This window comes from Lynx canadensis, chromosome C2 (genome assembly GCF_007474595.2).
Source record: "Lynx canadensis isolate LIC74 chromosome C2, mLynCan4.pri.v2, whole genome shotgun sequence".
NCBI lineage: Eukaryota > Metazoa > Chordata > Mammalia > Carnivora > Felidae > Lynx > Lynx canadensis.
The window spans coordinates 90,603,171-90,619,016 of NC_044311.2; the positions used below are offsets into that span (position 1 = coordinate 90,603,171).

The 15,846-nt window shown below is 37.6% G+C and overlaps 1 protein-coding gene across 1 annotated transcript in view; it reads right to left on the reverse strand.

Moving 5' to 3' along the window:
• The window catches only part of SLC49A4 (solute carrier family 49 member 4), an 86,037-nt gene that overhangs the window by 61,776 nt on the left and 8,415 nt on the right, over positions 1 to 15,846 (reverse strand). Inside the window, exon 2 of the mRNA XM_030330541.1 lies at positions 15,461 to 15,554. Coding sequence (XP_030186401.1) covers positions 15,461 to 15,554 — 94 coding nt within the window. The remainder of the gene's footprint in view (positions 1 to 15,460; positions 15,555 to 15,846) is intronic.

The following is a 15,846-nucleotide window of genomic DNA, read 5'->3' on the forward strand; positions in this document are numbered from 1 at the left end:
TGATTCGTGGTGGCACAACAGACAGTGCATGATGACTCATAGAGTAACCGCTTTGATATTTAATACCTAAAGACATGTTCCTGAAAGGCTCATCTCATCTAGAAGGAGAAGGGCTGGAATAAGTAAATTTTATTGTGCCTAAAAATGTTAAGAGTAGAATGCGAACATGGAAAAAACAATCTGTTAACAAAACAAAAAACAAAACATGATAAAACACTATGAATCCTGAGAGAATTAAGGCATAAAACTCAGCTTATTGCCATGGTTTAACTATGTGTTACCTCTCATTGGAATCACAAATAGACTATTTTTTAAGCAGCAAACATAAGTCATACAAGGTGCAAGCTTGTGATAAAAATAGTATCCAAAACAGGTATATCAGCACTAGGGACATTTCAGATGGGTTCTAAGTCTACAAGGCCACTGAACTTGGGGGGCCAACCTAAAACATGAATTGCCAGAGTGAAAAAATCACCTTGGGAATCAAAACATGCTAACTTGGTGTTTAAAATTTATTCTAGGGGCACCTGAGTGGCTCAGTCGGTTGAGCATCTGACTCTTGATTTTGGCTCATATCATGATTTCATGGTTCATGGATTTGAGCCACATGCTGGGCTCTGTGCTTGGGATTCTCTCTCTCTCTCTCTCTCTCTCTCTCTCTCTCTCTCTCTCTGCTCCTTCTCGGCACACATTCTCTCTCTCAAAATAAATAAACTTAAAAAAATTACTGTAGTAGTTATGTGCATTTTGCATTAAAAGTCATAATGCACAAACACATTCCTTACAAATGAACTCAATAAGGAGAACTGGACCCACAGGATTTTGGGTTAACTCCTGAATTCATGGGAAACTTGACAGGGAAATCTAGACCCTACTCTTGCCAAATTCTTTGTGTTTTCCAGAGCACAGTCTTATTCTTTTTCACATTTGTATTCTAGAGTCCCTCAGGGCATGGCAGTTACTAAAATAACTGTTGTCCTGCAATATTAAGATTTTCATATTTGCCTGACACTGTTTTCTGTACCTATCATTAACTTACCCTATTTTATGAAATTAGTCCATAAAATATATATATGTGTGTGTGTGTGTGTGTGTGTATATATATATATATATATATATAATATTTTATTTATTTTAGAGACAGAGAGAGAACACATATGCAAGTAGGGGACAGGGGAAGAGGGAGAGAGAATCTTAAGCAGGCTCTATGCTGAGCATGGACACGGGGCTCAGTCTCACGATCCTGGCACCCCTAAAAATATATTTAAAGGGGTGCCTGGGTGGCGCAGTCGGTTAAGCATCCGACTTCAGCCAGGTCACGATCTCGCGGTCCGTGAGTTCGAGCCCCGCGTCAGGCTCCGGGCTGATGGCTCAGAGCCTGGAGCCTGTTTCCGATTCTGTGTCTCCCTCTCTCTCTGCCCCTCCCCCGTTCATGCTCTGTCTCTCTCTGTCCCAAAAATAAATAAACGTTGAAAAAAAAATTAAAAAAATAAATAAATAAAATTCACTGTATATCTAAAATCTAGTTTTCCCATTTTAATGGTAATGCAAAATTAGAGGTATGTTTTTTCTGAAAACAGGTGGCCATAAGACTAAAATCATACAAATATTACAATAAACTCTATTCAATGACAATAAAGAAGATGAAATAATTTATAAACGGTTCAATACAAGCTATGTTATTTAATTTGTTCAACAAACATGTACTGAGTGTATGTACTGGGTAGGCATTGTGATGGGAATATGAAATTACAAAGCTAAAGCCCTTGCCCTTCAAATCCTTAGGAGTAGTTTAAGTGTCACCTATCAGCACTGTACCAGGAATATAAAGAAAAAGAAGGCAATAATTAGTCCCGCCTTTAATGCTGTGGGGCCTGTGAGAAGAGTACTAATGGAGGTCCCTCAATATCTTCCTTCTCTTCTGACCTCTGGCTCTGGTCTGACAATATCATTGCATGTATGCACGTGGACCTGAAAGTCAGACTCCAAGCTTTGTCTTCCAAACAGCTGCTCCTTGGCAACCCCTTGAGCCTGGGGAGTACATACCAAGTATGGGGTCCACTCTTGGAAGAACAGACCTGAGAAAAAGGCCTGTTGCTGGCACATCTGGGGTCTTGTGTAGCTAGACTGTGATGAGAAGGGTGGGCACATCCCCCTGGCCCTACAGACTCCTCAGCACATAGGGAATAGTAAAGCTGAAGGAAAGCCAGAGTGGTAACTTTCAGGCAAGGAGCCCAGGGCAAGGACCCTTTGGCAGTACTGGCCACCCCCAGAAAACAGTGTCAGGCAAATATGAAAATCTTAATATTGCAGGACAAGAGTTATTTTAGTAAGTGCCATGCCCTGAGGGACTCTAGAATACAAGTCCCCAACAACAGTGGGGATATAGAACAGGGGATGGTTTGGAGGACTGTTCTTAGCCATATAATAGATGTGGCTATAGGGAGATGCCTGCATATTGGGAAGGCATATTTAGGTCCATAAATATGTACAATAAGTGATTCAATATACATCAGAAGCTAAAAAAAGAGATCTGAGCTAGGAGCTATATATTGGGGTTGGGGAACAAACACTGGTGAATAGCAACATATATATATATATATATATATATATATATATATATATATATATATATATATTATGTTTTTGGGGGGAGAAAGCACAAGCGGGGGAGGAGGGAAGACAGAGAGGGAGACACAGAAGCCGAAGCAGGCTCCAGGCTCCAAGCTGTCAGCACAGAGCCCAGTGCAGGGCTCGAAACCACCAACCGTGAGATCATGACCTGAGCCAAAGTCGGACGCTTAACCAACTGGGCCACCTGGGCACCCCACCAATATTTTTTAAATACAGGAAAAAGAGTCTAGAAAGACAACTAAGAAGGAGCAATTACAGAGGTAGAAAAAAAAAGGTGAAAGAACGGTACAGCAGCAACTAAGGAGAGGAGGGTTTGAGATGAGGATGAGTGGTTGACTCATCAAGTTCAACAGATCAGGTTAAACAGATCAGGTCAAGTTAAACAGAAAGATCATTTGGTATCTGAAATGTAACCATTAGATTCGGCAACATGGAGGTCATTCATGATCTGAGTAGAGCTGTTTCAGCAGAATGTTGAGGATGAAGTTAACACTTGTGAGGAAATGGAAATTTGGATTTAGACGGCGCTAGTCGTTAGATGCCAGAACAAAAATTAGGTATATAAGCTTGGCAAAGTGACAAGAAAAAAACACCCAAGCCTAAACGAATTGTCTGGACCAAAAAGTCTCCATTGCCTTCACATACTGAAAGGCAAATGCAACTCACTGTGATTGTCCTAATGCTTTTTAGCACTCGTGAAAGCAGCTGGCTTTCAGAAATTAATACCTATTGATCTGGGCTGACTGTCAAGAGGAGTGATTCACAATCTTCAGTAAAAGGATGAGCAGATCCCATAATTTAATGTCAATTTTTCTGTGTCATCATTATATACTTCAGTTTTGTTTTGCAAGTTAAAGTTCCTTGCAGATAAGGACCATGGCTTCTAAATTTGCCACAGTGTCTCACAAAGTGTGGATGCTCTCTAGTAGAACACAGACTGACTCAGGTACAGGGAAGTGGCGTTGCTGAAATATACTACTTGCATTGCAAAACTCTCAGTTACCTAGACACATACATCAGATCCATTTTAAAAAATTTAAATCCAGTGATACAAAAACCAAGATGATTAACAAATATTCTGGCAATAAAACTTAAAAAAACAAAACAAACAAACAAACAAACAAACAAAACCAATACTACACTGAGGGTGGTAAACGCATGGTCAATGCAAGTGAGGTAGACCCGGGAAAGGTGGAGAGAAGTTAGTATGGAGGCAGCTCCTGGGCAACAAGCTGTGCAGCAGAAAGGGAGCTCTCCAGACAGTTGACTCAGTAACTCACGGGCTTTAACTCTTGCCTCCTCACCTGAAACTTCACACCTGATAGTGGCCAGTACACATTCACTGTTAGGGGAATGCAAGTCTCGAACTCTGCAGGCCAAGATGTGACAGATCTGCCAAAGGCAGGTGTGCTGCCCCCTTTCTTCATCCCAGTCTCCTCTGATTCCTTGATTTATTCCCTCTCACCTTTCCCCAATGCTCTTTTTCCCCCTTTTTCACCTTTTTTCCTGCTACCTAGCTTCTGCCTACTTCTGAGGCCAAGTTTGTCTCATCCTCACAAGTCAGGTGGCAAAATGGGTGAGAGAGTGATTTCCCTAACAGGCTGAGAGGATAATTAAAGACCTGGAGTTTTCTCCAGCAGCAGCAGAACTAGATGGTAGAGAGTAGGAAAACCAGGTGCTGCCCACTAGTGTCAGAACTCCTGAGGGTTGCTAGCCTTTGGTAGGCCTGGGGGGTGGGGGACAGGAGGGAAGGGGTATGGGGAAGGGAACTACAGACAGCCTCACAAAATCCTGCTCTTGCCCTGTGCACCTTCACCTTCAGCCCTCAAAGAGCAAACCCCATCTCCCCCAAACCCCCCCACCCCCTGCCGCCCAGGCCTCAGTGGCACGTGGGATGGCATTTGCACACAGCCACATTCCATTTCATATCATTCACTATACTACAGCTTTTCAAACAAATGCCAAGAGCTAAAGTTCAAACTGAAGATCCACAGCTCATGGTTTTCTAATGTACTTGACATTTTAGTTTGTATTTAATGATATTCTGGTATCCTAACCTTTTGCTTTCTGACATCCTGGAACAAATACTTGGGATTCCTCAACTATTTTCTATTTAGAATATGTTTTAGAATTCGAATTTTTATAGCTGGAAGAGACTTCAAACCTCATCTAGATAACCCACCTCTGCATTTTACAGATATAAAAATTGAGTTCCAGAGAGGCTAATACATTTAAAATCATACTTATAATTTTATAACTTTCTTTTCTCCAAAAAGTATTGGGGGAAGCTCCAAAGTCATATAACTAGCTAATGGCTAAGCCAGGACTGGAAAATAATATAAAATCTGACTTAATCAGTCTACAAATCTCTCTACTCTTCCAACATGGTCTCATTCTCAAAGTTCTCTTAACATTATTAATAAAAATCATTGATTGTTAAGATAACTCAAGGTTCTCAGATCCAAAGGCATGCAAGTAGCCAGCATATTTTTTCTCTGTGCATATATCTACTTTAGAAATCTATTACAACTAGCAGTAGTGATAATTGGTTTAGAAGATAGAAAATAGATAGAAAATTGGTTTAGAAACACAGTAGATACTTCCTCAGTGTAAGTCCAGCATTCTTAACTTTAACTCTACGTATTTTTAATACAAAATAATTTAGAATTGACAACAATATTTACTTCTAAGACTCAATATGCCAATGTTTCAAAAACTTTCTCCCAATTCCTAATCATCCTGCATCAGAGTAAACTGGTGTGTTATAGAATTTCATGGATTTTGAAAATGGCAGAGTGCTAGAAATAGTTTTCCTTTATTTAGTCCAAGAAAATATAGGGCAAAAAAAGGGTCAGAGATGTCATGAATTAATTACTGAAAAAAGGAAGAAAGGAAGAAAGAGTTGATGGTGGAAAGGAATAAGCCTTCTAAAGACTGCTGTTGCAGTCTTCAGTTTTAAGAAAATCTATTTCAGGGGCCCCTAGGTGGTTCAGTTGGTTAAGCATTCGGCTTCGGCTCAGGCCATGATCTAGCAGTTTGTGAGTTTGAGCCCCGCATTGGGCTCTGTGCTGACAGCTTGGAGCCTGGAGCCTGCTTCGGATCCTGTGTCCCCCTCTCTCTCTCTGCTCCTCCCCTGCTCACACTCTCTCTTTCTCTCTCTCTCTTAAAAATAAAATAAAAAACACCCCCCCCCAAAAAAAAAGAAAAAAGAAAAAAATTAAGTTCACTAACTCAATTACATAGCCCAGACAACCATACTAATGTATTTAAAACAAATTTTATGTTAATGTTTATTTATTTTCGAGAGAAAGAGAGTGCAAGTGGGGGAGGGGCAGAGAGAGAGGGAGACACAGAATCCAAAGCAGGCTCTAGGCTCTGAGCTGTCAGGATGGAGACCAATGCAGGGCTTGAATCCACAAACTGTGAGATCATGACCTGAGTCAAAGATGGACACTTAACTGACTAAGCCACCCAGGAGCTTATTTTTTTCTTTCAGTTCTCCCCCCCACCCCCCGCTCCGCCCCAATGCATCTCTCAATACTTAAGCATAGGTAACCACAAAAACCATACTGAATATACAGTTTTATCCACTAAGTCATTTTAACTTCATAGTCTGTCATAAGCATCTTCTCATTAAAGATTCTTGGTAATCATAACAGCATGACAGTTTACTATGCAGATATACAAAACTTATTTAACCATTTTCCTAATGTTTGCTACTTACTTGCTAATATTAATAATGCTGTTGTGACAATCTTTGTATGTAAATATTTGCTACTTCCCAAATTACTTCTTTAGGGTCAATAAGTCAAAGGATATGAACATTTTAGGTTTTATGAAACATACTCCCAAATTGTTTTCAGAAGGATATGTAGTAATTTATATCCCCATTAGTTGTGATTGATGTTTGTCTCACCAGCATTAAGTGTCACCAGCATTGAGTGTCACTATTAAGAACACACACACACACATACACACAAATAACTTGGTGTTTAGTTTTCTAATGCTCTTGTAACAAATTACCATAAAACTTGTGGCTTTAAAACAACACAAATTTACTATCTTACAGCTCTGTAAATCAGAATCCAACATGGGTCTCACTGGGCCAAAATCAAGGTGTCAGCATGGCTATGTTCCTTTATAGAGGCTCTAGAGAATAATCAGTTTCCTTGCCTTTTCCGGTTTCTAGAGGCCCCCTTCCTGTTTTCAAAGCTAGCAACAGAGATTTGAGTCCTCTCAGGCTGCATATCTCTGACTTCCTCTTCAGTCTCTTTTAAGGACTTTTGTGATTACACTGAGCCCACATGAATAACTCAGGATAAGCTCCTTATTTTAAGGTTAGCTGATTAGCAAACTTAATTCCATCTGCAACCAAAGCATTCCCTCACCATGTAACATAACATATTCATAGGTTTCAGAGATGAGAGCATGGGTATCCTTTGGGGCTGGGGGCATTATTCTGCCTACTACACTTGGTAAGGCCGAAAGGCATCTCCTCATTTTAATCTGCATTTCTTTTTTGATTACTGGTCTTTTTTCCCTACTGGTGTATTGCAATCTTTCTCATTTTGAGTGAATGTTTTATATATTTATCTACATTATTTACCTGCATTTTAACTGGGTACATGGCTGCTGAGCTGTATTTCTAGACTCTCTTACAGAAGGGCTTTAATCTGTTTTAAGACAGGGGTGGCCATGTGACTAAGTCTACAATGGGACGTGAGTACAAATGACATATACAACCTCTTCGTCATCACCTAAAGATGTAGTCATTGCCCTGGATGTCCTACTTCCCCTTCCTGTGGGCTAGAATGAGAGTATGACTATGAGCCGACTTCAACCACTTGGATGAGGACATCCCTCTAGGGGATGTTACAGCAACAACAGAAAAGAAACTTGGGTCCTTGGAGGGCCTTGTGGAACAGAGCTGCCTACCTGCTTTGAGCAAATCTCAAACAATCCACTATCTTTTAGACTGCTTTTTTTTTTTTCCAGAGAAAAATAAAGTTCTATCTCATTGAGTCTGTGTATTTTTGGTATCTTTATTATATAGCTTAGCTTTTTATACCTTACTAATGCATAGGCTGTCAATAAATGTTGACTGTTGAATTATGAATTTAAAGGATGAAATCTGGAAACCAACATTTGTTATTTATGTCTACTGTATCTGTTTTTCCATTCACCCTCCTAAATTGCTTATATATTTTTATATTATTCTATCGGTTATCTATCATACTTGCAACACATATTTTTCCCAGTTTGCGTTTTAACTTTGATTTGTTTTGAAGCATAAAGGTTCAAATGTTTATGTAGTCAAACCTATAAATCTTTCCCTTTGTGATCTTTTTCATGGTTTTTATGCTTGGAAAAAAGAAATCTCTTTAGAGATAAGATTAATTTTCCCTGATACTGTCTCCCTGTTAAATACGCAGCTCATCATTCCATCTGGAATGTATTTTGATGTATGTAAGGTAACCAAATAAGTAACTGATTTTCCCAAACACATATTAGATAAACCTACTTAATAAAATATGATTTGTTTAATAACCTACTGACTTATAGGTTTTTAATTATGTTAAATTATTACCAACATCTACTACTGGCCTATTTTGTTCCTATAATGATTTTGTTGCAGATAAAATAATATTTTAATTGTTTGTTCCTTTTGACATTAAGAGAAAAAAAATCTAGGGCAAATCTTTATTCAAAAGAAAAAAATTGGGATTTACAACAGACTCTGAATATATTCCTCATAACTTTCAACTCAGCCTACTCTGGGAATCCTATCAACATGTGTGATTATGATTATGTAAAGTAGGGAAGGAGAGGGGTATGATGAGGGAGGGGCCCATGGGGAATTCTAGAATTCTAACTTAGGTAATGGGTACATGGCTGCCTGTTTTATGATTATTTCCCTAAAGTGTACATATATATTTATGTACTTTTCTATACGTATATTATGTTTAACCTAAACAAAGTAAATAAAAATATTCATATAAGATACTGAATGGGCCCTTGGAAGAAATGTCTCAAAAATCACCATATCCTAAAGATAACCAAAAGAGGAAAAAGTATTATCCACAGCTTTCTATTTTTTTATCCTGTTAACTGCTAATGAAGATGAGTTATCTTTGCCTACCAATCTCCCTCATCCAGAGCCCATATTACCACCATGCAGAAACAGTAGTGAAACTTGACCGCTGGAGGCTTAAGAGTCAAACTGGGGCAAATAAAATTATTGAATAAAGGCTAAATCTTAATCTGCTTCAAGACATTAAATATATTACGTGATTATACTGCAGGATGGGCAAGCACAATGCAATGTGCTTAATCATTTAAAGTGAGGATGCTAGAACTTAGGGAGTAGTTCTGAAACTTAAATGAACATAAAATTAACTAAAGGAGCGTGTTCAAACTGTTGATTCTGGAGATTCATTCCAGAGACCACATCAGTGGAACTACAGTGGGGCCCAGGGATCTGCATTTTTAATAAGTAGGTAGTCTGTAAACCATACTTTTAAAAAACACTGACCTAGGGAAATCTGAATCTTAATGTATTTTACAGAGAAGAGTCTTAATCCTGAAATCTATCAACTGTTCATTTTTACACGGAAAGGTTTCTATTTCTATACTGGGGAAATCTGCATATAACCCTTCTTTGCCTTTCCTTCTCTTATTCTTGTTACTAAAACTCTAACATGGTCATTTTAGTTTCACTTAACTAGTGTCTTCAGTCAAAAAGGTAATATATGCACATGGTAAAAATATTTCCAAGAATAGGAAAGAGTACCAAAAAAAAAAAAAAAAAGTAAATCTCCCCTCAACTCCAGACTTCTAGTTCCCCAGACATCTTTCTCAGAAACAATATAATGGTTTCTTTCAAAAACAGTTCCTTGCCAAACACTGGCACATACATCCCTCCCACTTTTTTCTAAGTAGGAACATTTTAAACATAACATGTTACATAATATGTAAACTTTGCATTTAAAAAAAACCTTGACACTATATCTTGGAAACATTTCTGTTCAGCACTTAACAGAACTTTCACTTCCTTTTCACAGCTGCATACTATTCCATCATACACTTCACCATAACCAATCCTCTTTTGAAGACACTGCCCTTCTGACCAGTCATCTACTATTACAAGCCAAGCTGCATAAACATGCTTATCCTTGCAAACTGGTAGAGCTTTATATGTGGGCTAATTTTTTAGAAGTGCAAATATTGGGTTAAAGGACAATTGCATTTTGAATCTACTAAATACTGTCAAAATACCCTCCAAATAGGAATGCCCCAAACTACTCGCACATCAGTGGTGCCTGTTTTTCCCTACCCTGAGCAACATACCATGTCATCACACTTTTTCATCTTTGCCAATAAAAAGACATCTACTTGCTGTTTTAATTTTCATTTCTTTAATTATGACAGAGAGCTTAACATCTTCCCCTAAGTTTACGTCATCTGTATTTCAATATCTGTAATTGCTCACTCATACCTGTCACTCATTTTTCTACTAAGTTATTTTATTTGAAGGAATTCTTTTCAACTAAAATTCAACAAATTTATTGTTGCAAATATTCCCCAGTTTTTAACTTGTGACTTTGTTTTGTAGTATATTTAATCATGAAGATAATATAAATTTTTATGTGGTCAGATGTATGAAGCCTTTTTTTTCCTCACATCGGAATCTTTTTTTAACTTGTTTTATTTTTTATTTTTTTAAATTTACATCCAAATTAGTTAGCATATAGTGAAACAATGATTTCAGGAGTAGATTCCTTAGTGCCCCTTACCCATTTAGCCCATCTCCCCTCCCACTACCCCTCCAGTAACCCTCAGTTTATTCTCCATATTTAAGAGTCTCTTTTGTCCCCCTCCCTGTTTTTATATTATTTTTGTTTCCCTTCCCTTATGTTCATCTGTTTTGTCTCTTAACGTCCTCATATGAGTGAAGTCACATGATTTTTGTCTTTCTCTGACTAATTTCACTTAGCATAATACCCTCTGGTTCCATCCACACAATTGCAAATGGCAAGATTTCATTCTTTTTGATTGCCAAGTAATACTCCATTGTATATATATACACCACATCTTCTTTATCCATTCATCCATCGATGGACATTTGGGCTCTTTCCATACTGTGGCTATTGTTAATAGTGCTGCTGTAAACATGGGGGTGCGTGTGTCCTTTCGAAACAGCACACCTGTATCCCATGGGTAAATGCCTAGTAGTGCAATTGCTGGGTTGTAGGGTAGTTCTATTTTTAGTTTTTTGAGAAACCTCCATACTGTTTTCCAGAGTGGCTGCACCAGCTTGCATTCCCACCAACAATGCAAAAGAGATCCTCTTTCTCTGCATCTGTTGTTCCCTGAGTTGTTAATGTTAGCCATTCTGATAGGTGTAAGGTAGTATCTCATTGTGGTTTTGATTTTTATTTCCCTGATGATGAGCGATATTGAGCATTTTTTCATGTGTCGGTTGGCCATCTGGATGTCTTCTTTGGAGAAATATCTATTCATGTCTTTTGCCCATTTCTTCACTGGATTATTTGTTTTTTGGATGTTGAGTTTGACAAGTTCTTCATAGATTTTGGATACTAATCCTTTACCTGATATGTCATTTGCAAATATCTTCTCCCATTCCGTCGGTTGCCTTTTAGTTTTGCTGATTGTTTCCTTCGCTGTGCAGAAGCTTTTTATTTTGATGAGGTCCCAGATGAAGCCTTTCTTTTATGGCTTCTGGGACTTGTGTAGGAAGGCCTTCCCCATGCAAGAAGTATTGAAAAATAGTCTCATGTTCTAACACTTTTATGGTTCATTTTTTTTTTTTTTACATTTAAATTTTTGATCCAATTTGAATTTACTTAAGTGGTAAGACAGAGATTTAAGGCTTTTCTTCATTTTTTTTGGTCCCCAGATAGCTAAGTAATTATCACAAAACCATTTAATAAACAATATTTCTGATATGGTTATTTCTTTTTATTCTATTCTATTCTATTCTATTCTATTCTATTCTATTCTATTCTTAAGTAATCTCTACACCCAATGTGGGGCTTGATCCCACAACCCTGAGGTTAAGAGTCGCATACTCCACCAACTGAGCCAGCCATTTTGGTCATTTTAAATGTAATTTTGCCAGCCACAAGCATTTTACAATAGAATATATTTCTTTAAAAAAAATCTATGTTTACTAGAACCATACTATTTAACTTTCTAACACACATTAGTAAATGTTATCTATTATTTATATTAATGAAAACTATACTGAACTAGAAGATAACATGGCATGTGTTAGGGAATTGCTAGATAAACATATGATTAACAGCAGATATAACTTACTTTAAGTTCACCTTCCAGAAATCTTTATTTACTGGGCATGCAATATCATATAGTGCTATAGAGCAATGTCATCTATAATTTTTTTGTATGATCTGCTTCCCAATCATAGAAGACATGATTTATAGTTGATTATTCTAAGTTCCTTATTTATCCATGACGTTAATAGAAGTGGCAAAATAATTTCCTTGAATTTTTATTGGTACTATGCAGATAAAAGAAATATTGATACCATGCAGAGAGGTACAGCACCAATAGGAAGGTGGTAAGAAAAATCCTGATTGAGAAAAGAGCTTGTCAGAAGCTGCTATTTTCATGTCTTGAGACTTACAGAAGCTAAGATATAGGAAGCCAAGGGTGGAGGGTCACTATTCCTGAAGACTGGGTCTGAGACTCAAAAAGCTCCAAGTAAAACAGGGGCACAAAATATAGATGGCCAAATACTCTTTTCAGTGCAAGTCAAATCCATGTTAAAGGTCTTTACCCCTTCCTGCTGTGTATCAGAATGGAGACTGAAGCTTAAAAGTGGTGATCTATTGAACCTACTAGTCAAAAATACATAGTCTAATTGTAGCATTTTCATTTTAACAGCTGCATATGCATTGTTAATACTACTGCTTAAAAGAAATACTGTATGGACATAAAACGAAGTGTCATTTTAAGGAGATAATATTCCTACATTCTTTATAGATGAACATATAAGGACTGAAAATTCAATTTATACCCTCTTTTTATGAAAGATTCAATCTCTCTGAACTCTTTATTTTAGCAGTTCTCTTTCATCTCTCTTTGTTTACATTTCTTTATGAGCTCTATTTCTTTTTCATATCATCTTCTTCACCAAGATGGAGAGTCAACTCTTCATTATTCCTAGAATTTTACAACTGGAAAGGATATAAAGGGAAATAAGACTACAGAGAATAATATGGATGGCCCATTACAGAAGAAAAGCTAACAAAAATATTAATGGGCTTTTTGAAAGAATGCATCATTAAAGTTAAGTTTACTGAAGTTTGTACTTAAAAACTGTGGATGCTTAAAAAAAACCCGTATGTTTGAAAAATTATGAACATCTCAAACACAATAATGAAACTCGTCTGTTAAAACCTCACTCAAAAGGATAGGAAATGAAGACTAGCTTTCCACAGAAACCCATCATCTCTCACCTGGTTTATTGCACCAGTTCCCCAACTGGTTTTCTTATTCTTGCCCTTGACCTTCAGCATCAGTCTATTCTCAACAGAGCAGCTTATGACCAAGGTTCTCCTCAACTCAAAACCACCAATGGTTTTCTAGCTCAGAAAAAGCTAAGGTCTTAAAGAACCCTGTCTCATGCTCCCACCACTCCATAACCAGGCTGGTCTCATCATTTCCTGTCACTCTTCCCATGAAATCTCTCATATCTCACATGGCTCCAGCCACACCAGCCTCCCTGCCAGGCAGGCACATTCTTCCCTTCCTACCCTTTACACTTGCTGTTCTTCCTGGAATGCTTGGCCCCCAGATAATGTATGGTCCATTCTTTGGGTTTTTACCCCATAAAGTTATCTTCCTAGTAAGCATTTTTTTTTTGTTTTTGTTTTTTTTTTTGGCCATTCTTTCTGAGATTTCACCATCCTTCCCTTGACATTTCAAATCTTTCCTTCCTACTTTATTTTTTCTCCGTAACACATACATTTTATTTACTTATCTATCTTACCGCCTCTTTCCCCAACCAGAATGTAAACTCCAAGAGACAAGCATTTGTCTATAGCGTTCTCTGTTGTATTCCCCATGTCCAGAAAAGAGCTTGGCACACAGTGAATTCTGTCGAGTAACTAAACTGATAAATGAATAAACAAATAAAAGAATGACTCCAATTTGGGCTCTCATGTCTTCTTTCCTGGTCTCCTACCAACTATCTCTCCCTTCTGTAATCAATCCTACATACCTCAAATCAGGAGTTTACCCAATACAGGTCAGGTCCTATTGTTGCTCTGAGCCACTTAAGAACTAAGTGGCTTCCAACTGCCCAGTGAGGAAAACACAATTCTACAGGATGGCATCTAAGATCCCTCATATTCTGGATAACCTTTTCTAAACTCATCTCTTTATATCCCATTCTTATACCTTATCCCGTAGACCAGTGTTTCCCAAACTTGAGTAATCTATGAATCCTTTTTTAAAAAATTTTGTTTAATTTTTATTTATTTTTGAGAAAGAGAAAAAGACAGAGTGTGAACTGGGGAGGGGCAGAGAGAGAGGGAGACACAGAATCTGAAGCAGCTCCAGGCTCTGAGCTATCAGCACAGAGCCTGACGCGGGGCCTGAACCCACAAACCATGAGCTCATGACCTGAGCTGAAGTCAAATGTTTAATGGGTTGAGTCACCCAGATGCCCCTATGGGTCCTCTTTAAAGGGGAAAAATTTCTCAATGAGTTTCAAGATCACATCCTATGGCCCCAGTTTAAGAAACACTAATTTAAGAAATTGATGTTCTGATCAGTAAAAATGTCTTTTAGTTACAGATTATTACTGGTAAAATAATTTTTAATATTCTAACCAACAGGAAAATAAAGCTTTAAAATTTTCTTGTACCTCGTGCCCTCTGAGAATACATCCAGAGACCCCAGTTGCAGAAATGATGCTGTACACAAACGAAGCTACCTATCCATCCCAGAAGAGGCCTATGCTTACCTACCTCTATGCCTTCATTCCTGCTATTCTTCTACTCTGTAATATTCTTTCCCCAAACTACAGTTACCAAATTCTACTCACCCTCCAATGCCTTGTTTAATTATCACCCCCTTCATGAACTTTTTTTTTTATTGTTTATTCATTTATTTTGAAAGAGAGAGAGGGGCGCCTGGGTGGCGCAGTCGGTTAAGCGTCCGACTTCAGCCAGGTTACGATCTCGCGGTCCGGGAGTTCGAGCCCCGCGTCAGGCTCTGGGCTGATGGCTCAGAGCCTGGAGCCTGTTTCCGATTCTGTGTCTCCCTCTCTCTCTGCCCCTCCCCCGTTCATGCTCTGTCTCTCTCTGTCCCCAAAAAAATAAATAAACGTTGAAAAAAAAATTAAAAAAAAAAAAAAAGAGATGCTTAACAGACTGAACCACCCAGGTGCCGCTTGAACTCTTTGACACCCTCAGCCAAAACTTCTCTCAGTCTCTCAGGACAGTTTTATACTTCTTCTACTGCATTAACTACTTTATTCTTCCTTATGTTATACTATTATTTTCCTGTGGTCACTATAGCTCCTAGATAGCATGAAGATTAATTGTTCTTTTTATTTACAGAAAAACTAGTAGAGTCCTCTTCCATATGACAACTAATAAATGTTTATTGAATTAATCATCATGTAGGGGGAAAAATAAATGCTAATATAAATATGACCTTCTACTGAGACTCTTAAAACTGGAACTATTTACTAAAAGCTTATAACCAAACATATATAATATACTCATAAAAAAGAGAAAAATGTGGGATAAATTTTAAGTTATTTATGATTTACCTTCTTTTAAGCATTAAGTCTGATACAGGTATGCATCTTAGACCAGTTCCCAAAACCATAAGGAAGGATGTCAGAAGCACAGTTACCCGAAGACCTAAGAGGAAACAAAAACATCTGGGTTATTTTTTAAATCCTTTTCACATATGTCCGATGTCAAAAGCAAAGATTTTTTTACTCAATCATAATGATGTTATATTCTAATATGATAGCTTTTTGCTAAAACTACAAATGGGGGAAAAATTCTACATGCTGAAAATGAAAGGATTCTAACTTTAATAGAAAACTTGAATGATCACACCAAGGAAGAAGTTCCAATAGCTCTAGTTTTTCAAAATGAATGGCTACAATGTTTTGTTCACATAGAACACTAAAAATATAGAACATAA